Source organism: Coffea arabica, chromosome 1c (genome assembly GCF_036785885.1).
Source record: "Coffea arabica cultivar ET-39 chromosome 1c, Coffea Arabica ET-39 HiFi, whole genome shotgun sequence".
In the NCBI taxonomy this organism is placed as follows: Eukaryota; Viridiplantae; Streptophyta; class Magnoliopsida; order Gentianales; family Rubiaceae; genus Coffea; species Coffea arabica.
The window spans coordinates 56489930-56513554 of NC_092310.1; the positions used below are offsets into that span (position 1 = coordinate 56489930).

The window sequence follows — 23625 nt, forward strand, 5'->3', positions numbered from 1 at the left end:
CCTTCAAATTCTTTTGAGCAATACTCGCCACCCCGATCTGTTCGAAGAGACTTAATAGTCTTGTCTGCTTCATTTTCCACAAGAGCTTTGAACCTTTTAAACATAGTAAAAGCTTCTGATTTTTCCTGTAAAAAATAAACCCATGTTTTCCGTGAAAAATCATCAATGAAGGTAATTAAGTATCTTTTACCTCCATTAGACGATGGGTTTATTGGGCCACAAATATCTGAATGCACCAGCTCTAACACATCCTTTGCTCTCCAAGACTTTCCTTTGGGAAACTGAGAACGGTGTTGTTTGCTGACAACACAGTCTTCACAGACTAGGGAGGGAACAGTAATTTCCGGAAGCCCTGTCACCATGGTTTTCTGTTGTAGAGCCCTCAGTCCACCAAAACTTAAGTGGCCATAACGAAAGTGCCACAACCATGAGGGGTCCTTTACCTCAGCCATCAAACAAGATTGAATGCTTTCAATTTCTATTGGAAATAATCTGTTAGAACTCATCTGGACAGTTGCAATAGAACTTCTTCTATCAGGATCATAAATTTCACATGTGCCTTTCTTAATTGTAATGACATACCCCTTTTCTTGCAACTGACCAGCACTCAACAAATTACTTTTCAAATCAGGAACATACAACACATTAGAAATTGTTTTCACAAGGCCATTCTTAGTATGTATCTTAACATCACATTTTCCCATCATTTTCACAGTAGAGAAGTCACCAAAACTGACAGTAGAGTGAAGGCTTTCATCTAGATTCGAAAAAGAAGACTTACTTCTACTCATGTGATTGCTGCAGCCTGTATCGACATACCAAATATTCGACTCAATCTTTTTTCCTTCATGGGCAGCCATCAACAAAGTTTCTGGTTCATTCGTTTCTTCTGCAAAATTTGAGTTCTCCTCTCTTTCTTTATACTTTGGCAGTTCAGTGACACATTCAGAAGCATAATGACCATATTTGTGACATCTAAAGCACTCTACTCTAGATTTGTCATGATCTCGATCTCCCCTTCCTCTTCCTCGGCCTCTACCTCTTCCTCTTGAGCTGTTGGAGCGAGTGTTGGTAGAAGCTTTTAAAGCTTGTTCCTCTGTTGTCCAGCTTCGATTCATCTTCTGTTCATGGACTAACCAGGAGCTCTGCAATTCATCAAGAGAGAGGTCATCTATGTCGTTTGACTCTTCAATTGAGCAAACAACATAGTTAAATTCTCGCGTCATAGAACGCAGAATTTTTTCTACTATGTTAACATCTTTAATCTCTTCTCCATAGCATCTCATTTTATTTGCGATTTCCATCGTCCTTCCAATAAAGCTTGTAACAGATTCCGCATCCTTCATCTGCAAAACTTCAAAATTCCTCCTCAAGGCTTGAAGCTGTGCACGCTTCACTCTAGAAGAGCCTTGATATTTTTTCTTCATTGAATCCCAAATATCCTTGGATGTATCTTTGCAAAGAATAGTCTCCAAGATGGGACGATCAATAGCCTGGAAGAGATAGTTCTTCGCTTTCAAGTCTTTGAGCTTTCTAGCTTCAATGTCTGTTTGCTGAGCATCTGTCACGGTTGCACCTGCTGGTGGTTCTTGAATTCCAGATTCAACTACTGACCAATATTCTTTGGACCGTAAAAAATTTTCCATGAGCATGCTCCAGTGGTCATAGTGACCATCAAAGCGAGGGATGGCGGCTTGCACAAAATTTGAGTCATTGGCCATTTGGATAGGGTAGCGGGGAAGAGTAGATAATTTCAGGTGTTTCACTCTCAGGAATCTTGTAGCTCTGATACCACTGATAAGAAATAGCAAAGATAACAGTAGTCTGTGGCCAAAAAGTCATATTTAATCATAAGCTTTGGAGCCTTTAAATAGGCAAAACACACAACTGAAATCCCTTAAGATCAGGTCCCATATCTGGCACCTTCTCCACAACCCCACCACTCCTAAAGACTAGACCACTAAGCCACTGAATCTGCTGACTAAGTCATAACTGAAAGACTCTAACGTACAGCAAATTCCTAAACTCTAGGCCACTAAATGAATGACTCAATTTGAAAAACAAGTTAAACAATAACATAAGTAAAAGTTTCAACAAAAAAAAAAAAGAGTAAAATGCAACTAACATTTCTCAATTTCAAAATATATCATTTTACTTGAAACTCGAGGAGGCTAACAGTGTAAATAACCATTTTATTAATCCCTTCAATATGACATTTGCCGAATTATTAGTGAAAAAAAAAAGACTAATAAAGATATATCCTATGAACTAGAGATGGCAAGTAGTTTTTGACAAAGTCCTAGGATGAAACGGTGAAATTAAGCATTCCTTTTTAACTGAGAAAGTTAATAGGGGATGGTCAGCATACCACATCTTGGAAAACTAGGAAAAAAATCATATAAAATTAGTTTAAGTCAAGCACCTTTCATTCGCTAATTGTTGAATTTTAGAAGTAATAGATATCAAAATGTATCTTTTTTAAATTGTTAAAAGGTTTTTTAGCCTATTCAGTACGAAGTGCTCAATTGTTAGGTTTCTTTTTTTTTTCCTCCTCCCCCCCCCCCCCCCTCCATTTTTTCTAAAGATTTTTTTTGGTCTTAAAAAGGGACAAATTTGGGACAAACAAATTATAGGAAAAAAAGAAAGAAAATGAAAAAGAATTGAAAGCTAAGTGAATCAGTGAATGAACACAGCCCACATGCAACCAAGTCAGCCCTTCAATAGTTGAGAATGTGGATAAGGGATAAGGTTCCAAACCCCATTTGTCCAATGAAAATCATCCATGTAAAGCTATTCATCACTTGGAACCACGCATCTGTGAGCAAAAGATATTCAATTCCCAGTCAGAAATTACGAAACCCCTTTTGCTCTGCTCGCTGCTCAGTTATATTCTTGTTCTGGATACAGGGAATCTAAGAAAAGCTCCAAATGGCAACTGCTGCATCCACCACCATGGCCAGCCAGCTCCAGAGCAGCCTTGCTTCATCCCTGACAACTAGGTTGGCTACCCCAAAGGGCATCTCTGCAGCTCCATTCAGAGTCTTACCCTCAAGGAGGAAGTCTTGCTTCACCATCAAAGCTATCCAATCGGAGAAGGTAAAGAATCTTCATTTTGTGCTTGGTTTCTTAATCTTAGCCTGCAAACAAATCAATGGGTTAAAAAGTTCAGAGAGTATTGTTCGGAGCCCATCAGCAGAAAGTTCATCTTTTGCTCCTTTTTTTTTTTCCCCATATTTACTTTATCTATGTAGTATTCTACATTATCCTGATATAAGATGAAGACCCAATTGAATATAGGAAAATCGATGAAAACTGAACCATAATTTTTGCTCGTTAAGATTGCCAATAGTAGTAGCATGTCACCTTCTTTATTTTTTATGGTACCAATGATATTGAATTAAAAGCTAATTGTCTAATTACACTTTGCCATTTTGGGCTTTGATTAAGGATTTTGATTTGATGGTGTCATGTTGAACCTCGTCCACATATTGCATTGCAGCCAACTTATCAAGTAATTCAGCCCCTGAATGGCGATCCGTTCATCGGAAGCCTTGAGACCCCGGTGACATCAAGCCCCATAGTCGCTTGGTTCCTCTCCAACCTCCCAGGTTACAGGACAGCGGTGAGCCCGCTTCTCAGGGGAATTGAGGTCGGCCTAGCCCATGGGTACCTCTTGGTTGGCCCGTTCGTGATTACAGGCCCGTTGAGGAACACCGACATCAAAGGTCCAGCCGGTTCACTTGCAGCTGCTGGGCTTGTCATCATCCTCAGCATTTGCTTGACAATGTATGGCATCGCATCCTTCAACGAGGGTGAGCCCTCAACTGCCCCGGGACTGACCTTGACCGGCAGGAAGAAGGAGCCTGACCAGTTGCAGACTGCTGAGGGATGGGCTAAGTTCAGTGGAGGGTTCTTCTTTGGTGGGATCTCTGGTGTCATCTGGGCTTACTTCCTTCTCTATGTCCTTGACCTTCCTTACTATATTAAGTAATTTTTTGATGTTAGTAACTATTTTGATTCCTCGATGGAAAATGAAAGTTGTATATTTATATTAAGGGATTAATCATTTGTACAATTGACATTGATGATGCCTGATGAATATCGCCGTTCTTGATCTTTTAAATCGAGTGTAATCTACATGCCAAGATCAACAAGAAAATACACTCTGAAGATTCATAGTTGAAGATCAACCATGGATCGAGATATACTCTTAATAATATTATATGTTGCTCATAAAGGTATTTATTTACCTTACTAAATTAATCAACTTATGTTGAGTCCTTTGTTGGTATTATTGTTTTACAATGCTATGGAAGTAAATTTATGTAGTTTGTAGTATGAACTTTCACAAAATTAAGTAGAGTGACGCGAAAGATTTTTTTTTTTTTTTTTTTAATATTTAAGAGATACTCTAAAGGTTACACGGACGGGCAAAACTTACTGGCGGACAACAACAGTTAGGGGAAATATCAACGCATATCATTTTTATATTTGATATGTTCTGATCCGTGATGATAATCGAAACTGAATCCATCCAAATTTCTTCTAAAAAAATATTTATATTTGGCAAACGATAGGAAATGTTCGTTGTTTTTTCCTTAGACAGAAACGATGTGACTCATAAACCTTTTATTGTACCATGGAACTCTTTTATGATAAATTTGAATTGATTCTGGCCTTGCATGAGATAAAGGATCAAAAGGGCAAATGATTGTAATTCAATTTGACAAACTGACTCGATCAACGAATAAACCAAATAATGCTACCCCTCCTGTTGTTTAACAATTACGTTAGGTCTTTCGCCAGTACTATGATGTTGCTGTTTCTAAACAATTGAGAACCAGAAATCTCCTATCTATTAACAAAAAAAAAAAAAAAAAGGAAGAAGAAGAACCTTCACCATATCCAGTCTTTTTTTTTTTGGCTCATAAAAATAATAGTTTATATAATTTATTCTAGTCTAATCTAGGGGTGTGCAAAATCGAAAAATTCCAATTTATCAATCGAATTCGAATTGAATTCGGAATTTTCGAAATCGGTAAATTGAAAATCGGAATCGAATTCGGGTTTTCCGAATTCATATATTTCGAATTTGGTTCGAATTCGATAATGGAGTTTTTTCAAATCGGAATTTTCGATTTCGAATTCACAATTCGAAATCGGAATTCGAATTCCGATTTTGATTTCAAATTCGTTTTTAATATATAAATATATTTTTTATACATGTAATATAAAATTTATACTATATAATATTATATAAAATTTATATAATATAATATAATATAATTTTATATTATATAATAATATATAATTTTTTCCGAATTCGGTGAAATCGAAATTTACCTAATTCCAAATTGAATTCGGTACGAATTCGAATTCGGAATTGGTAAATTCGAAATCAAATTCAGTCGAATTATCAGATATCAAAATTTCGAAAAATTCCGAATTCAAATTTTCGAATTATCGATTTCGATGCACACTCCTAATCTAATCTAAGGGAAAGGAAGGGAAAACCACACCTAGTGGCTGGTGGGAGGCAAGAACTAAACCTTGACCTTCAACTTCGGCCGAAACTTTAAAGGTGTCTTGATGATCAAAGTCCAAGAGATTGGTTGGGCTGTTGGCTTCACCATATCCAGTCATACTACCGATTTTTGGCACAGCTTGTAGCAGGCAAAAACTTTGCCCGAAAGATATAACTGTCACAGCCGCCAATATTAACTCTGAACTCTGAAGCACTCGCTTCCTATCATTAATCAAATCCCCTACTCTTTAGTAATTTCTTTGCTTGGACTTCTGGAATTTCCCTGCATCTTTTCATGGCTCTGCAGCTCTGCTCTTCTTCTTCTTCTCTGCTTTCTCTCTGCAGCCTGCAACTGCTCCGTCTTTCTCCCATTGCATCCCCTTCAGACCAGTTTCTCAAACCAACAATAATGCCCCAAGGTATCCTCAAGAAGAAGAAGCAGAAGCATTCCCTACTTTTTTGCCGGTCAAGCAATGATGAGAGCAACGAGGTACAGCCGTACAGTACAGCATTTGTCCCGTGCTTCATTTGGCATTTTATTATGCATGGTTCAAGAGTTCCTATTTATTCATTTAGTTTGTTTGTCAATGCTCGTTCAGGATTATTACTTGGATGCTCCTGTTTCAGTAGGAGATGGCTTTTCTTTTAGTGGAGGTAAAATCTAAAATTGACTCTGGATGCATCCCCTCTTTCGTGAATATCAATCAAAAAGCTATATTGAACTAAACTAATGGTTCTAGTAGGAATTGGCTATTGTTTTCTTCTGCATAGGAAAATATTCGGATGAGCCAAGTCCAGCTGATGAATGGTTCGAGCAAGGAAAGATTGTATGCTCTCTTTTAAAGTCAGCATGTTTCTAATCTCTTCTTCCTGTCGGAAATTGGCATAATAATCCCGGCCATCACGTTTAGAGTTAGAATCTTTAGTACCCCTTCAAATTTCAAAACCTGGTAATGCTTGTTGCTGATACAGGTAAAAGCACATCCTGTTGGGGGTACTGGTGACAAGGCCAAGGATCCCATCTTTGGTCTTGCAATGGGAGGTGGTTCACAAACCTCATCTGATCTTTTCAGGTAACTTCGAAAAGTCTCTAGTTTGTACAAAAGTGTGTGGTAAGGAGGCAAAAACAACATGGCTAAGCACTGTAACGGGAATAGCTCTCGATCTTATGCAGAATATTGTTTTATTGGATGGATTGTTTGCAGGGATTACCGATTGAAACATGCTCTCTCTGTATATGATTTTGTACAATAGATGGTTTTGCGTTGACAGCGGAAGTGCTGACAATCATCCCATTGTGTTAATTCATGGTTTTCCTTCACAGGTTAGTGTTCAATGACACTCATTCTGTACACTCTAGAAAACTATAGATCATCCAAATGCTTGTCTTGTACAAGTACTACAGACCATCCAAATGTTATGTAACCTATATAAGTGCCCCCAAGAATGAGACTGAAGGAAAATGCAAATTCCAGGCCTGAATTTGTTTCTTAACCCACTGCCTCATCTTACTTTATAGGTAGCAGTTTTCTTGCTATAAACTGTGAAAATATTAGTCGGAGGAATAGTTACCAGTTTCTCTGAAATCAACTTTTTCAGTCAATCCTAGTGTTTTTTGGTGGAAAGAGTTCTCAACTGATGCAATTACTTCCTTATAACAAGTAGATTGATATTAAAATCCTCACGTAATCTTGACGTCCATGCTCACTTTTTTCTGATACAGGCATATTCCTACCGCAAAGTCCTTCCAATACTTTCAAAGAAATATCATGCTATTGCATTTGATTGGCTTGGTAAGCTTCACGTCTTTGCTTTCAGTACAAACAGGTTGAGGATTTACTTTCTTGAATTTTGAATATTGTCTTCTTCTAAGCTTCCTGCAGTTGTATTGTTTTTCCGAAATTGGTTTTATATTAGTACTATGATAAATGCTGCATCCTAGTTGAATCAACCGCATTGCCTATTCCAATGCTTTTTTGCTTGCTAAGCCAATAAAGTTATTACAGAATATCTTGATTATGAGCTAAAGTTTGACAAAATTGTTATGCTCCTTGGACTTGCAGGATTTGGATTTTCTGATAAGCCCCAACCTAGATATGGTTTTGACTACACTCTGGATGGTACTTGCATTCAGAACCCAGGGAGAAAATCACTTATTTTTGTCCTTACAAAGAAATTGAACTTGGTAACATTGAAGATGGATTCTGTCTGCTCAAACTATTGTATGCCTTGTATGGTTGCAGAATATACGACATCCTTGGAATCTATTATAGATGAAACCACCAAGGGTAAAGCCACACTAGTTGTCCAGGTACTTAACTTTTGAAGAATTTGTATGACCAATGCTCAGCAGAAATTCTATATCAAATTCTGTGCATTTGGTTTGAAATTTTGGTTTATGGACTTCCTTTGTAGGGCTACTTTTCGCCTGTTGTGGTCAAATATGCTAGCAGTCGTCAAGAAAAGATTACTGATCTCATACTTCTCAACCCTCCAGTATGGAAATATTTGCCAATCTACTGTTGATTTCTAATGTTTCCTTCTGTCATTGTGTCCTAAGAACACAAAGAGAATCTGCAATTATGCATCTCTGTCCGTGTATCTCTATGTACAGTAGGATGTCCATAGACCAATCATCATTATTAGTTCATGGATCTTAGCAGGTCTCTCATGAATTCTTGTTTCTGCTTTCTAAAGCTCACAGCCAAGCATGCCAATCTCCCGTCCACATTATCCATATTCAGCAACTTTCTGTTGGGGGAAATTTTTTCTCAGGTATGGATACCACAAAAGTTAGTGAGACTGTTATCATTCCAGCCGAGCCCATGTTACAGTCTATGCAAACATCAGCTTCTTGGTTTCACTTCAGTGACTGCAACTTCTCTGTCAACAGGATCCTCTAAGAGCCAGTGATAAGGCCCTGACAAGCTGTGGCCCATACGTAATAAAAGAAGACGTCGCAATGGTTTATAGGAGACCTTACCTCACGTCTGGTTCTGCAGGATTTGCACTAAATGCAATTAGCAGGGCCATGAAGAAAGAACTTAAGGTGCACTCTTTTTTCTCACAAATTAAAATATGGAAATGGCCAGCAGCTCTTAGTATATGGAAATTTGTTGGGTTTGCTACTTCTTAATGCATGTAACAGTTTATCCACTTCTTGGAATGCATAAATAAAGAGATCTCTATTTCACAATACTTAAAAGCAAGGGACATCTAAATTAAGCGCCTTGAGAATAAATTAGACCTTTTCATATTCTCTAGTTCTTGATCTAGGTCATCTGTCATTGTTTATTTTGAGCGCTAACTGGAAAAACATTTTTCTGTTTCGAAGGCTTCATGTTTCTTGCATTGATTTCAGCTCCTCGGGAAAAACAATTAGATTTGTGATGCAATGACTATTTTGATCGAATTTTGTGTTCCAAAAGTTTTATTTATTTTCCTTTGTGCGTCCTAGCCCTACATTGAAGAGATGAGAAGGATACTAATGGACGAAAACTGGCAAGTTAACACAACAATCATTTGGGGCGAACGAGACCGCTGGCTAAGCTACAACGGAGTCGAGGAATTCTGCATAGAATCGAAGCACCGACTTATAAGACTTCCAATGGTAATTTCATGCAGTGGACTAGCAACATTACGCCCAAAATTGCAATACTGCTTGGCCAATTAGAGCAGTTCAGAAGAAAGTAAATGGTCTTTTTAAACATGAGCATGTTTAGTTATGATCTCCATGTTCTGTCTCACTCCGGACCGGAAGACTAAAAAATGCAGTTACTCCATTGCCTTTGCAGGCAGGGCACCATGTACAGGAGGATAGCGGGGAAGAGGTGGCGCAACTTATTGCTCAAGTTGTTGGCCGGTAAAGTCTTATTTTGCAGGATTTCTGAAGCTGCGTTGTTTAATCTTCCGGGAACTCCATAAAGTGATCTGACTCCTGTATCTGGAACCATAAATGTAGATATGTAACTTGATGAAGAATTAATTTGAGAAAATTATTATCCCTGTCTGTCTGCTTCAAAGAGTGCAGAAAAACCCCGTATACACTTCAAGCCGTGGATGTCAAGATCCAACAAAAACCCCGTGTCTGATTTTCCTATTCGTTCTTTGCGTTTTATTAGTGATGCTATAACGAATAAATAATTTTCCTGTCATCAGTGATGTTATAATCAATACATATAATTTAGGTACAAGCTTATAGTGTTAATTTTCCATGTGTATATTTCCCTTGAACTATCAGCATCCATTAGACGAAGTCCCCTGCTCTGCTTTGCAGGCTACTGAAACGGATTACTCCAGCATTTGTCTTCTCTCACTGCCTTTTTCCATCTGTTCTTGAAAATTTCTAACTCGGCGTAAGATCGCTTTCGAACCTGCAAAAGTTGGATAAATGGACGTTTGTGTACAATAGATACGAATATAGCTCACAGCCAAAAAATTATGACCGCAATTTAGGGGCAGCACAAGGTGAGGAACTAGCAGAGCTTCTTCTAGAAAGATGTTAAAAGATACTTACTGCATCTCTATCATCAGAAGGATGAGATGTAGACGGAACCTGAAATATTTGCAGTACATTTAGGATGTATGAAAGTTTAAGAAAGGTACCACTGGCCCTTTCATAAATGTCCACAAACATACCATGGATCCTTTGTCAGGTGAGGTACCATGTTTCGAAGCTTGGCCCTGTACTTCACTTGTCTGCAAATGTTCAAGAACAACTCAATTTTCTCAAGACAAGAGAGACCTGCAGGTAATGATATTACAGTTCCTACAGAGTTTGTTCCCACCACAAATCCGTTCTCCCATACTTCCACTTTATTCAAATCTTGCAAACAAATAATATTTCATAATATCAAACAGAAAAATGCTGGTCCATTTTCTTGCAAAGCACAGTGGCAATGTTCAATTAATTAAAGAATGTCTAAATTCCATAGTATGAGATCAAACTTTGAACCTTTTCCATTTTATACATATTCAATATCCAAAGATAGATGCTTTGCCATGAATGGCTAAGTTGCACTGCTGTATGGTTTACATGCCTTGGATTTTTAATTATTACCTTGTGATGACAGGTTTGGTTTTATCATTCTTTTACTTTGAGACTAAAAGAGTTGCATTCATGTGCAAAATGTAGGCACTAATAAGCACAGATTTAAGATTAAAAATCTTTTCAAAGAACTAAAAAAATACAAATGACCAGCTATATTGTACCTTATTTACTGCTGAACCCCCTAGGGTAGGAAGACCATAGTGGACAACGTACTCTGAGTCAACAATCCCAATGTTTGCAGTTCGGTTTCCCTACCAAAGGAATAGCTAGCAAGTTTGAGATATCAATGAGTGTGAGACAATAATATGGGAGACCAGAGGAAAAAAAGAGGAAAAGAAGAGGAAGTTATCTGTTATACAGTGACAAACCTGTGCACAGTAACCAAGCTGGAAATCCAACCCCCATGCATGAATTAAGTCGTTCTGTTGAAAACAACAGTAAGAAAAGGTCGTATTTCTATGGCATAACACGATCATGAACATGCAAGAGTAATTCTGCTAATAATAATTCAAAACTAATCTAGATGGCATAATCAACAAAATTCAATGGTTATGCTGCCACACACTGATTTCTGGATGACTTGATATATCTACAAATGCCATACCTGAATCATGTACCACGCACAACGCCAGGATGCACGTGAAAAAACAGGAGCCATCATTTCCACCCACCTGCCAATGTATAAGAAGTGTTCATATTTCCTCTTTTATAACTAATGGATGTATAGGAACCTGTTTCAATATCTGAAAATTTTTCAATGATAAATAATACTGCAGAATATCTCTGATGCACTATACCATACCCAGTGCAGGGAGGCTCTGTGCTATTTTCGTAACACCTTCTCCCAGTCCCTCTTAAGTTAACAGCCCTTCTGCTCACAGAATAAAACCAGTGAGCATATGTTGATTGAAGACAGGAAAGATACATATAATCCAAGCATAGACAAGATACATGCCAGTATGCCACTAAATTCCAATCTAATAACTTTTTAGTACTGAAATGTAGTACCGATGCACTTTTAATCTCTTTTCCCTGGATGTGATTTTGTGATGGACCTCCGACTTATCAGGATCAATTGCTGGTTGTGATATTTGAAGCCCTTCTTCTTTAATTATTGATAGATATCTGCATCACGTTAGAAGTAATGACTATCAGTTACAAATATTAATCATAGATTGTTGTCACCATTCTAACAAGTCCAAATACTTATCAGATATTTGCTTTGTTCCTCAGGTACTCTTTGGTAACAATATATCAATAAAGTTCAGTCAGAATCTAGTGGTATGATTTAAATTTGCCAAAAGCTATAGTATCAAACTTACGAAGCAAGTCATACATATCATCTTCAGGCCTATCGATTACTGGATATGTTTGTGTGCTTTACTATTTATAGAGTTGAAAATAAGATTACCTTCCAACACGAAAATTTTCAACTCCAATATCTTCATCCCACAGAAAGATATATGCATACTCAGAAACAACATCTGGATGAAGGAAACGCTTCGCAAACCACCTGAGGAATGGAGACAGAGTAAAAACACCTTGTTGCTTAAAACCAACAATCTGTGTATCTTACATGAGGCAAAACTAGCAGGGTTAGTTACATATAAGTGATAACTAATAGTACCATTTAGTTTGGTTAATAGCAGAAACATGGATGGCACTACTACTCCATTCTAAGTCTTTCCAACCATCCACTTTGCCGTCATAATGGAAAAGCATAACGACAAATTGAGCTGGGGGAAACTGCAAATCAGATATAGTTGATGGTAAGACACAAACTAAAACTTGATTTACTTTAACCAAGAAGATTTAGCCTCACCTTCTTAACAATTTGATCTACATTTCCTTTCTGCTTTAGTCCAACTGCAATGGCCAGCAAGTTCATTGGTGACTTTGAATTCTAGAGAGGGATAAAGAGCATTGCAGGGTCAGATAAAGCAAAGCGAAGTAACCTAAACACAGATAAAAACCGAATTCTACAAGTATGATTTGGAGCGGTAAAGAAAAGCAAGCTATTCAATACGCAAGGGAAATCCCCACCTTTTTTTTGGAAGGGCCCCATAGCTGCCGCATTTCCAAATCAGAAGTTCTAGTAACAATACCTCTAGGCAATGTCTCACTTCCATCAGGCATGCATTGATTCTATACCGTACATCCACATTCGCAAGAAAACCAATTAAGAAAAAGCAACAAAAAATAATAGTTCCTTTTTCCCTAAGAGGCGCGAAGATTGAGGAGGAAAATTCTTCACAAACCTCACAGGGGGTTTGAAAGGTTGTAGTATTGACAACACCAATAGTTTGCAATCCAACATGACTCTGCTCAGCGGAAAGCCGCAAAAATTGGTGACTTTCTTGATAAAATCATTCTCATATACCATGAAATACAAATACAGCGAATAATAGTATCAAAAACTGACTTGTTTATGATTATAATTTGTGAGAAGCAACGCGCTCCCAACAAGAAGAACTGCAGAAAGAATAAAGGCTGAAGTAAGGCAGCTGCAAATCATTAATGATCTCCGCCTCTTTGTATCCACCATCCTTCCAGCTATCTAATCAAAACCTTGACCAATAACCCAAGAAAAAAAAAAGGGAAATTGTCATGACAAAATCTGTGATTTCAGAACACAGCAAACAACCATGCATAAGACCATACGAGTGATGTGATTAATCATAACAAGTGAATGCAAGAATGAATTACTGACTAGCATAGCATGCTGACGGCTTTGGGTTGAGGAAGATTTGTACAAGTGGTGGTATGCTGCTGCTGCATATTGCTAGAAACAGAAGGTATAAGTTGTGGAGGTAAGTACGGGTGGAAGTCAATGGATATGAAGGAGGAGATAATGGAAATTTGCTTGAAGAGGTAGAAAAGTTTTGGGCGACGACGGAAAGCGAAAGCGATTGCCATTTGATGGATACAGGACTCTCTGGAGAGACGAGTACTGGTAAAATCGGCACCCTTCCCTTGTTTTTTATGGTTGCAACTTTTCTACGAGTTACAGCCGGAAGGATGATTTGGTCATTACGTTATTCATGCTTTCCGAACTATACCTTTAACAAAAATTTCATCTTCTAATTTATTTGTCCCCTTTCCCATTTCCTCAAGATAGCACGAGTATTACTCTTATTATGGTTCAAATTTGGGAATAAAGGAGAAGTTGCATCCTTTGGGTAATGAGTTGTTTAACGCTGCAAGCGAGCGCGCTAACCTTCCCTGCCCCGCCATACTCAAACACCCTTTCTAATGATTCCCAGGATAATGCCAGTAAGAACATTAGTAGCATATCTTTGTTACGGAAATGCAGAACTTTCAAAGAAATTCCTCCAATCCACGCTAATATCCTTAAAAATGGCCACCAGAATGACCCCTTTATCGTATTCGAGCTGCTTCGCATGTGTTCCAAAACCAATTCAATTAACTATGCTTTCGAGATTTTCCACCATATCCGGGAACCCAACGTCTATCTTTACACTGTCCTCATTGATGGCGTCGTGTTATCTGGATTATATCTTGACAGCATTAGAATTTACTGTCAAATGGTTGAGGATCTCATTTTACCGGACAACTATGTAATCAGTTCCGTACTCAAGGCATGCGGGTTTCAAATGGAATTGAAATTTGGTAGGGAGATTCACGGCCAGGCTACCAAACTTGGGTTGTGCTCAAACCGCTCTGTCAAGTTAAGGTTAATAGAACTTTATGGGAAATGCCGCGAATTTCAAGATGCGAAGAGGGTGTTTGGTGAAATGCCTGAGAGAGATGTGGTCGCCGCGACTGTAATGATTTCGTGTTATAGCGATCATGGATTGGCCGAGAAGGCGGTTGATGTTTTTAATTTGGTGAGGATTAAGGACGCGGTTTGTTGGACTGCAATAATCGATGGATTGGTAAGGAATGGGGAAATGAGCAAGGCTTTGAAGTTTTTCAGGCGTATGCAGAGGGAGGGTGTGAGACCAAATGAAGTTACCTGTGTTTGCATCTTATCTGCATGCGCACAGTTGGGAGCATTAGAACTTGGTAAATGGGTTCATTCTTACCTGGAGATGCATGATATTGATGTTAATCATTTAGTTGGCTCGGCTTTGATCACCATGTATTCACGGTGTGGGGATATTGATGAAGCTGAGAGAATCTTCAATGTTTTGCGAGAAAGAGATGTCACCACTTACAATTCATTGATTATGGGGTGTGCGTTGAATGGGAAAAGTGGAAAGGCTGTTGAGATGTTTCAAGGAATGATAACCAAAGGGATCAGACCAACCAACATTACCTTCATTGGTGTTTTGACTGCATGTAGTCATGGTGGTTTGGTGGATTTGGCATTTGACATCTTTGACAGCATGGAAACAAAACACGGAATTGAACCCGAAATTGAGCACTGTGGATGCATGGTCGATCTTCTTGGCCGAGTTGGTCATCTCGAGGATGCTTACAAGTTCATCTGGAGTATGAAAATAACCTCAGACCATATAATATGGGGATCACTGTTGAGCGCTTGCAGAATTCATAAGCATTTTGATATAGGAGAAAGAGTTGCACAAGTTCTAGTTGACATTGGAGATGCCGATTCAGCTACCTTTATTCTTCTCTCCAATTTCTATGCCGCTCAGGGAAAATGGGAAGCAGCGGCACAAGCAAGGGTAAAGTTGCAGGATGGAGGTGTACGAAAGGAACCAGGTTGCAGTTCTATTGAAGTGGAAAATGAGATTCATGAGTTCCTTCTGGGAGACACTAGACACCCGAAAAGGGAAGAAATCTACAAAAAACTTGAGGACTTGAACCAGATGTTGAGGTTAAAGGGTTATTCTCCAGATACAGAGGTGATTTCACAGGATATTGGGGATCAAGAGAAAAAGTGGGCTTTAGCCATACACAGCGAGAGGCTTGCAATATGCTATGGATTGATTTCCACCAAGCCACATACCACAATAAGGGTTGTAAAAAATTTGAGGGTTTGCAGTGACTGCCATTCTGCTATCAAGCTCATTACAGAAATAACTGGGAGAAATATTGTCTTGAGAGATCGCAATAGGTTTCACCATTTTGAAAATGGTATCTGTTCTTGTGGTGATTATTGGTGACAAAAAATGAAAAAGAAAGGAGAGGGAAATTTTCTGGTCACACTTGTAGACTTGGTGGTTGTATCTGTCTCTTTCTGTTTCAGTTAAAACCTTCTAGCCACCCTCTTGGATGATTAGTAGCACATCATTGGCCACGTGACTAGATGTACTTGAGGAGTAATTGAGGATGTGAGGGAGGTGGAAGAAGATGATGCAGTTCCATTACAGCTAATGTAACCTGTCGTAAGAGTTTGGATGCTTATCTGTTTGTTGCTTGGTCCATTAAGCATTCGATTATTGATTTTATGATAATGCATACTGGACCTTTGTTTCCATTTTTAATCTTCCTTTTCCCTTCTTTGCTAATTTTTTTTGGGGGTACTATTGCCAGGTATTTTGCTTGTGTTTGGGAGTTGCGAAGATATCTATCGTCTGTCATATGGGCTGCAAACGAGGTGCAGCATTGTAGTAAACTGCAAGCTAATAGGTTTGGATATTGGCAATATCACAACCTTTATGCTAGTTAAACCACAAAAATGAATATTTGTTACTTTTGAGTTAGACATGGAAGATTGAATGATAATACAACTCGGAATCTACACCAATACTTGCCTGCCTCGGTAAGCTGCAGTCAATTTTTCATCTATTTTGATGTTATAATTCCAGTTTATGTATATATGATATATCATACATGCTCTCTCTCGTCCTCTTCTTCTTCTTTTTTTTTTTGTCTTTTCTTTGCTTTTCTTTGCCTTTTTCTGTTGCTTGAATCCTATTAATGCCTAACTTGATATTCTCGTGTATAAGAAAGAGTTTGTCATATTACATTTGTGTCCTAGAGGCAGAACGAAACATGGGTAGAAAATTTCCTTACAGGAGTGCTTAAGCGATTTCACAAAAAATCATTTTTGGTCAGAACCTGTTGTTCCCACGATTTTATTGGTTACAAGGGTTTCAGAGGCACAGACGTGGACATCATCGCATCTTAACTGCTGTTTCTATAACACATCAACCATACTGAATTTTCCAGGGTCAAGGTTTTCCAATATATCTTCACACAAAAACACCGTTCGTCACGAATTCACCCTCTTCCAACTTTCATCACTTAACTTTCAGTCTAGAGACAGATTTAAATGAAGTTCAACAAATCAACCGTAACAAGCACAGCTGCAATGAATTAGTATAGACTTCCCATTTACTTTCCACCAATCAAGAAGCAGTAATGAACTCATGGAACCGCGACGGCATTCTCCCTTTCCGTCTTTTGCTGGACAGTTTGTCTTACAGCAGACATACTCACGGTTTAGGATGCTGCTAATGGCCCAGCTGATTCTGTAATATGCTATTAGGCGATTGTTTTCTTGCTTCACGGAAATGATGCAAACAGAGGATCTGCCACCTCTTCCCTTTCATCCTCCAGGTCATCCTGCAGCACCAGCAGCATCCAAGTGACAGCCCTTGATGGCATAATAAATGTCAACTACATCTTCGTGGTTGCAGTGTTGTGCGCTATCTTAGGCCGCCGCCGGCCAGCAGAGTCTTGGGGGGTTCGGCTTGCGATGCCGACGTTGACGTAGATATAGATAAAGTAATCTCCTTCGGCTTCTTCCTCTTCTTCATCCTCGTAGCTCAAGGCCTGAATCTGGCCATGTATCTTCTATACAGCAATGATATAGATGAGCCTTGAGAATCTATATGAGACATGGGATGTTGGCATCAGCAGTTGGGTCTCTAATCGGGTGCGCTGTGCGGGTTCTTGATGCTCCCTATAGTGGATGTGGATCTTTGTCTTGTCGGAGTCGATTGACAGTTCCAAGCAGTGTGCATTTTTTATTACTGCGGTGGTACCTGGGATTTTGGTTTAGGTTTCAATTAGTCAGCAAGCTTTAGCTCTTCACCCTTCAGTGTCATTTGAAGATGGAGTAATTAGTTGCCTAAGGCCTTGTTTGGACAGCAATTTTCTAAAGAAAAATTGCTACGTTTCCGGGAACACATTTCTTAATCACCTTTTTACCTTACATATATCAAATCCCTATAGTATTTTTCTACAAAAAATCTAGAAAAATGCAATCCAAACAATCGTTAAGTTTGTGGACTTCGGCAAATTGTGCGGACTGGAATTAATTGAAACTTCCTTTTTTTTTTTTCCTTTTCCCTTGCTTGAAGGCACTACTAAGTAGTGCTTTAATTGGATCAAATTGTGATAGACGTAAATTTTACCTCGTTTGAAGGGTAACTTCTTTATTTGTTTGGAAATTGTTCTATACATGGAACAAGTTTTAAAGCTTTTCCATTTCAACCACATGCAACTACTAGTTACTTCTAATTTCGGCTCCTCCCTTCCCAACGACTCTAACTTGTTAGTTTTTATTTTTCATTGTAATTTTAGAAATTACGTAAAACACTACTAATTGTCTTACCAATTCTAACTGATTTTTTTTTTAAATTTTCCCGGTATTTATTTATCTAAACTAGAACGTCAACATGAACATGAACATGAAACACAAAGAGACATGAGTCATGTCTAAGGCTAGAGAAATTATTATATTAACTAGACATTCAAAAAGAAAATCTCGAAAACCTAAAATCTACTAATCCTTAAGATAAAAATAGAACATCCTTTGAAACAAATTTTCATTTCTTGTACAAAAATCAACACTTTACTCTCTCTCATAGTACTAGTAACTGTTATTACTTATTGGTATCGTCAGTCAAAAAAGTATATATCAAGTATCATTAATAAATAGGGTTAATACCACTTTGTCCCCCCAAATTTTGGACGATTACTCACTTCAGTCCCTAAACTTTAAAATTGGACACTTAAGTCCCTAAATGTATAAATACCTCTCACTTAAGGAAAATTGTTAACAAATTATGAATGCCGTTGGTGATTGAAGTGTCCCATTTTATAAGGGTTTAAGGATTTAAGTGTTCCATTTTATAAGTTTAGGGACTTAAGTATGAGGTATTTATAAATTTAGGGACTTAAGTGTCCCATTTTAAAGTTTAGGGACTGAGGTGGATAATTATCCAAAGTTTGGGAGGATAAAGTGGAATTAACCCTAATAAATATTGTGAAATGGGAGATCTTCTGCTGAAATTATTACAGCCTTTACAAGAAGACGTGCTCTTTACGGATAGCTAACGCGAATACGCGCCCAAAACCATAAAAACCAAACGTCGAAAAGAATACAGCAAAGTATCTTTGTCCCCTCAGCTCTCCAGTTCCGTCTGCTACTTTCCCTTCCCCTCCGGGAAACACATTCGCAAAACCGCCAAGCAACTTCAAGAGTAGACCTAACCTCATTCGATACAAACTTTTTATCATTTGCTTTTAGGAGCATCAAGGAGTCCAATACAGCAACTCGATCATGGAAGAGTAATATCCTTCTCGGTTTTCCCCATCATCTTTTTGCCCTTTTTTTTTTTGAAAGATCATCTTTTTGCATTCACAAGCTACTTTGTTAAATTCGAGTATTGTAGCTTCTGATGTGGTTATAAATTTTAAATTTGGTATCTTTACATGATTTTGACAGATCTGAGACATATCCGAAAGACTATTACTCTCAAGAACCCAGAAGAACCACCTCAGACCCCACCTCCAGCTACGCCTCCTCCTCCACCACCAGTGTCCACGTGACAGCCCTTGATGGCCTAGTCAATGTTAATTCACTCTTCACAATAGCAGTATTTGTGGGGCTATCTTTAACCACCCCACACCAGCACAGCCTTGAAAATTCAGCTTGTGATGCCGGCATCGATGTGGCCAAGAAACTCCTTGTATTTGAGGTCGTGTCCTTTAGTTTCTTCCTCTTCTCATCCCTCATAGCTCAAGGCCTCAAGCTAGCCATCAATCTTTTGAATAGTAAAGATGTTGATGAGGCCTTTAGAGCCCACATCAGTTTGAGGGTCCTGAGATTTGGGATGTTGGGCTCTGCAATTGGATCAGTAATGGGGTGCTTGTTCTTGATGCTTTCCATGGTGAATGTGATTGAAATAAGGCTGGGGATGTTGTCTTGTGGGAGTAAATCTACAGTTCATGCTGTTACTGCTTTGATTGTTCTGGTGTCGTCTGCTCTGTTGGTTTACATTTCAACTGCTCTGTACGCTTTTCTGCATTAGCTTAAACTAGTGACCTGTCTTTTTTTTTTATCTCCAAGTTTATGACTTTATTGTATTTTCTGGTTATTGTGTACTATTCGGATGCTTCGATGTGTTTAAGCTTGAGGTAATCTGTTATTTCCAGTGCAATTAGAAAAAAGTTTTGTTCTTTCAATGTTTTTGGTAGAGTTGAGGTTGCATCACTTTTCTGTCAAACCATTTAGATTTGGAGCCTAATTATCAAGTTATTATCTTTTCTACATTGTGGATTGCATTGTTTTGGCCAAATCAAGTTTGTGATTCATACCTAGATTTTCTTGGAGTTCATTCACTTGGGACAGGAATAAATTCGGGAACAAAGAGGAGGATGATTACTACTTATGAGGTTTAAATTAGTTTTTGTGGAAACTTTAACAGCTCGCGTAAAACTTCAGCATTGTCACAAATTAGGAGTAGACTGCAAATGATAGTTTCCTGTGAGAATTCTTACTCTTTTCTTTTGGCTACATTAGGCTTTGACACGATAGAAAACCAGCATCTTTATCCAACCTATTAGGTCTTTTGCAAAGGCCATCTGTTTTATGGTTGAATTTAGATATACCAACAGCCGAGTTTATCATATCACATGCTGCAGTCTTTGAAGTCAAAGAAAGGTGATTCTTCAGTGAAAGCATGAAGCTTTGGTGCATCTGAACTCAAGTATGTTAAGGGAGAACAAACTTAAGCTCTATCCTGTCCTACATTTCAAGAGCAAATGATTGCAGACACTTACGGTTACTTTATGCGAAACAAATCACCTTTATTTAGATGAAATTTTGATCTACTTCAATTGTTTGCTGACGAAGGATTGAGGAGCATTTGAAAATTTAAGCTACCGTAATTTGAAAGAAGGATGGGCAGTGATCTGGTTGCTTTACTAATTTTATCTGCAATCTGTCCAATAGATGCAAGAAAGTTGGTGCTTCCTATGAAGATATCCAATGCTTCACCATGTATTTTCCGAATTTATTATTTCTACCTTACTCAATGAGTATTCCTCAGGTGAAATTGGATTCGGATGTCTTACATGAAATTATACATCTGGGGAAGGAATCTACATTATCTGTGACAAATCTCTTTTGATCAGTTATTCTTCCCTTTATTTCCCAGGAGCTGGTTGTGATTCACACAGTTGCCTTGCAAGTCTTATAGTAAGATTAGAGATCTACTCTAATCTGGTCATATTTAACTATGAAATACTAAAATCTTGGATGCTGCTTTCTACAACTGTTGTGAACAGTTATCTTCTGATGGTATTGTTGATTGCATTTTTTTTTTGGGTCAATTTTTGCTTCCAATAGTGTGTTGTTTGACATACACGTTTAGTTGCAAGATTGCTGTTTCGCATGTTAACAGTGACTTAACATTGAGATCTTCAACCATCCATCTCTTTTTATTTCTTATGAGAATGAGAGAGAGAAATCTTGAAATGCTTGGTTTTAAGCAATTCAGTAACTGTAACCAGAAAATGCTAAGGTACTCTATACAGACACTTGAAGTCATCCAGGATATGGTATATCTTTAGAGCATGGCGCATCAGCATTCATATGGACATTGTGCGTTAGTTATCATGCTTTGGAAATGAGAAGTATGCTTTTGCTGCTAAAATAAGAAATGGGCTGTTCATGGTTTACGCATTTGAATAAAATGTGGAAAACAAAGTTACCTTCATTTGCTGCTGAAATGATGAGCATGCCCTGTTTTTCTTGCATAACACTTAGGGTTTGTAACAACTGGTATAGCATTTCTTAGGGCCTCGACTTGGAGAGCTCCATTTGCCATACAGTAATGAATCTACTTGTGACTTCGTGTCGTGCTTTCTTTTGCTGATCCGTCAACCATGCATCAGTATTACTGGCTGGTTTTGGCCTGACAATGCCTTGTTCTTTTGATACATACCGGTAAGGTTTTGGTCTCATAGCAAAAAGAAAAAGAGTTTGGGGAGGAGATCTCGGATCCTAAGTCTTACCAGTTACCAGGGCGTGAAATCTCGCTGTGATGTGATGTGAGCGGATTAGCTAAGTAGTACGTCTCTGTCTTCAGACAACTTTGCAGTCCTATTATTCATATGTTATTTTCTTGCTCAATAGGTTCAAGGAGGAGACATCACAATGATTATGAAATCTGGAGTTCCCTTCCGAAGGATGTGCAGTATATTGGGATGGTGGGAATTTTCAAGGAAACGAAAGGATTTACAGAAATCAGATAAAAGTCACTTGAAAGCAAACTAAAGAAATTGAAGACAAAATTATCCATTTCCATGAGGAACCATAAAACAGTCAAATCTTATACGTTAATGGACAAGATTGCTGATTCATTGCGGTAGATGGTGGTGTCATTGATAGCAAAACAGCAATTTCCATATGTTGTAAAACAGTGATTTAGAAAAGAAACATATTTCTTTGTCATTAAACTTAAATTTCTTTAGTATCGATGTAGTTTGGATAGCTAAATTTTTTCAAATAACATATCACTTGTATCATAAGAATATATATTCTAATCAAATTTTTTATATGTCCAACCATTTTTTTATCTTGCGTACATTACATCACAAAAAAAAAAATGTTATAGTAATTATTTTAAATAATATTTTGAAAAATACTCTGTCCAAACACTTACATAGAAATAAAAAAAATAATTACAGAGAAATAAAAAAATAAAAGCATGTACCGTAACTACAGATGAACATCCAATTTTGTACGTCGAATTAGTATTAATCCTTCGAGGGTAATCATTTGTCTGCAACACAAGGATTAATTTACTTTTTGAACAAATGTAATCTATATATGTGTGTGTGTGTGTGTGTGTGTGTGTGTGTGTGTGTGTGTGTGTGAAAATAACTATTTTAATTAGAGTTGTTTCTCATTCTTATGTGGCATGTCTAATTGAAGAAAAATAATGGGTTATGGGTCATTCGGATTTTACCGATATTGAATATTATATTATATGTTTAAAAACTATCCCTAATTTTAAAGTAACTAATTTTATCTTTATGATATCTAAAATAACTTTAAAAAATAACTAATTTTAACTTAATGTTTTCTATGAAATTATTACATAGAATTATAGTAAAACCTTTTTCAAATCACAATTCTTAAAATCTTACATATTCCATAAATTATTTCCTTTCACCACCATATCGTTGATTTGTATACAAATTATTTATCATCTCTTCCCTTAATTTTTAATTAATTTAGTACAAAAAAAGAGAATTAACTGTTACATCGACATATTTACCAATATTATTGGAAACTAAATATTTATTTATGAAAAAAAAACTGGATTGCTGGATCTTTTTTACTTAATTAAATGTGAATATATAGTTCTAGATTTATGGCCATTATAAAAATTTAAATTATCTAAAAGAATATTTATAATAAAAGAATATCTACCGAGTTTTTGATATGAGATATATTATTTGATATATACTATCATATTATTGTGAAAGTATGTAAATAATTTTTAAAAAATTAATAAATAATTGAACATTTAGAATACATTAATCTTTCAAAGTTAACAAGAGTGGGCACACAGGATTGTTATTAATTTTCATATTTAAATTATTTATATTTGTATAAATTCATAATAAATAAGAAAAGAGAGCGTGTTAAGGCACGGGTAAAATTCTAATTTATAATTATTGAATCTCTCTAGGTCCAAATCTTTTTTTTTTCCAAAATTTGCCCAAATCTTGTAGGTGTTATTTCTAAGCCCCTGGTTTCCTACCTACTTTTGCAGTTTTGCCCCACAGGCGCAAAAAGATGAAGCCATTGTTGATTACTGTTTGACTCAGTTGGGTCGGGTTAAGGCCGTCGCCGTCATTAATTCCACCTCGGTTCATT

General features: G+C 37.4%; 5 protein-coding genes across 17 annotated transcripts; 4 read left to right on the forward strand and 1 right to left on the reverse strand.

Moving 5' to 3' along the window:
* The first annotated feature begins 2810 nt into the window (after positions 1 to 2810).
* On the forward strand, positions 2811 to 4123 carry LOC113732043 (photosystem I reaction center subunit XI, chloroplastic-like). Its single transcript, XM_027257649.2, has 2 exons — positions 2811 to 3096; positions 3500 to 4123. Exons 1-2 carry the CDS (start codon positions 2929 to 2931, stop codon positions 3989 to 3991), a joined length of 660 nt encoding a protein of 219 aa, XP_027113450.1. The 5' UTR covers positions 2811 to 2928; the 3' UTR covers positions 3992 to 4123.
* Positions 4124 to 5545: 1422 nt separating this feature from the next.
* On the forward strand, positions 5546 to 9533 carry LOC113732001 (uncharacterized). Of its 7 annotated transcripts, XM_027257604.2 has the most exons (13): positions 5573 to 6014; positions 6124 to 6178; positions 6296 to 6351; positions 6497 to 6597; positions 6779 to 6848; positions 7248 to 7317; positions 7588 to 7644; positions 7768 to 7835; positions 7940 to 8020; positions 8222 to 8299; positions 8418 to 8573; positions 8982 to 9134; positions 9319 to 9533. In XM_027257604.2, the coding sequence occupies exons 1-13, from the start codon at positions 5820 to 5822 to the stop codon at positions 9388 to 9390; spliced, it is 1212 nt and encodes a 403-aa protein (XP_027113405.1). In that variant the 5' UTR covers positions 5573 to 5819; the 3' UTR covers positions 9391 to 9533. The 7 variants fall into 7 exon arrangements, with proteins under 7 accessions (XP_071936861.1, XP_027113396.1, XP_071936855.1 ...); XM_072080754.1 differs by lacking the exon at positions 7940 to 8020 and having other exon boundaries at positions 5568 to 6014; XM_027257587.2 differs by having other exon boundaries at positions 5572 to 6014; positions 7588 to 7835; positions 8982 to 9213.
* Positions 9534 to 9612: 79 nt separating this feature from the next.
* Positions 9613 to 13525, reverse strand: LOC113732033 (uncharacterized). Of its 6 annotated transcripts, XM_027257626.2 has the most exons (15): positions 13285 to 13516; positions 12997 to 13142; positions 12833 to 12895; positions 12618 to 12719; positions 12397 to 12477; positions 12202 to 12320; positions 11986 to 12087; positions 11583 to 11699; positions 11377 to 11445; positions 11179 to 11245; positions 10943 to 10996; positions 10736 to 10825; positions 10163 to 10222; positions 10041 to 10079; positions 9613 to 9897 (listed from the first exon to the last, which is right to left on the reverse strand). In XM_027257626.2, exons 2-15 carry the CDS (start codon positions 13117 to 13119, stop codon positions 9802 to 9804), a joined length of 1182 nt encoding a protein of 393 aa, XP_027113427.1. In that variant the 5' UTR covers positions 13120 to 13142; positions 13285 to 13516; the 3' UTR covers positions 9613 to 9801. The 6 variants fall into 6 exon arrangements, 5 of the variants coding, with proteins under 5 accessions (XP_027113427.1, XP_071936863.1, XP_027113437.1 ...); XM_072080762.1 differs by having other exon boundaries at positions 12397 to 12479; positions 12619 to 12895; positions 13285 to 13520; XM_027257636.2 differs by lacking the exon at positions 12833 to 12895.
* Positions 13526 to 13611: 86 nt separating this feature from the next.
* On the forward strand, positions 13612 to 17637 carry LOC113731987 (putative pentatricopeptide repeat-containing protein At5g59200, chloroplastic). 2 transcript variants are annotated; one of them, XM_027257561.2, is made up of 2 exons: positions 13612 to 15886; positions 16035 to 17637. In XM_027257561.2, exon 1 carries the CDS (start codon positions 13757 to 13759, stop codon positions 15662 to 15664), a length of 1908 nt encoding a protein of 635 aa, XP_027113362.1. In that variant the 5' UTR covers positions 13612 to 13756; the 3' UTR covers positions 15665 to 15886; positions 16035 to 17637. The 2 variants fall into 2 exon arrangements, with proteins under 2 accessions (XP_027113362.1, XP_027113369.1); XM_027257568.2 differs by having other exon boundaries at positions 13612 to 15876.
* Positions 17638 to 18806: 1169 nt separating this feature from the next.
* On the forward strand, positions 18807 to 19919 carry LOC113731980 (uncharacterized). The gene is made up of 2 exons (XM_027257552.2): positions 18807 to 19022; positions 19180 to 19919. The coding sequence occupies exons 1-2, from the start codon at positions 19015 to 19017 to the stop codon at positions 19763 to 19765; spliced, it is 594 nt and encodes a 197-aa protein (XP_027113353.1). The 5' UTR covers positions 18807 to 19014; the 3' UTR covers positions 19766 to 19919.
* Positions 19920 to 23625: the final 3706 nt, after the last annotated feature.

Coding starts and splice junctions, on each gene's coding strand:
- LOC113732043 (XM_027257649.2), top strand. CDS start 2,929: ATGGCAACTGCTGCATCCACCACCATGGCCAGCCAGCTCCAGAGCAGC. Junction 3,097..3,499: donor AAGCTATCCAATCGGAGAAG/GTAAAGAATCTT, acceptor ATTGCATTGCAG/CCAACTTATCAAGTAATTCA.
- LOC113732001 (XM_027257579.2), top strand. CDS start 5,820: ATGGCTCTGCAGCTCTGCTCTTCTTCTTCTTCTCTGCTTTCTCTCTGC. Junction 6,352..6,496: donor GGTTCGAGCAAGGAAAGATT/GTATGCTCTCTT, acceptor TTGCTGATACAG/GTAAAAGCACATCCTGTTGG. Junction 6,849..7,247: donor TTCATGGTTTTCCTTCACAG/GTTAGTGTTCAA, acceptor TTTCTGATACAG/GCATATTCCTACCGCAAAGT.
- LOC113732033 (XM_072080762.1), bottom strand. CDS start 13,119: ATGGTGGATACAAAGAGGCGGAGATCATTAATGATTTGCAGCTGCCTT. Junction 12,321..12,396: donor TAGATCAAATTGTTAAGAAG/GTGAGGCTAAAT, acceptor TCTGATTTGCAG/TTTCCCCCAGCTCAATTTGT. Junction 12,088..12,201: donor GCTATTAACCAAACTAAATG/GTACTATTAGTT, acceptor TCCATTCCTCAG/GTGGTTTGCGAAGCGTTTCC.
- LOC113731987 (XM_027257561.2), top strand. CDS start 13,757: ATGAGTTGTTTAACGCTGCAAGCGAGCGCGCTAACCTTCCCTGCCCCG.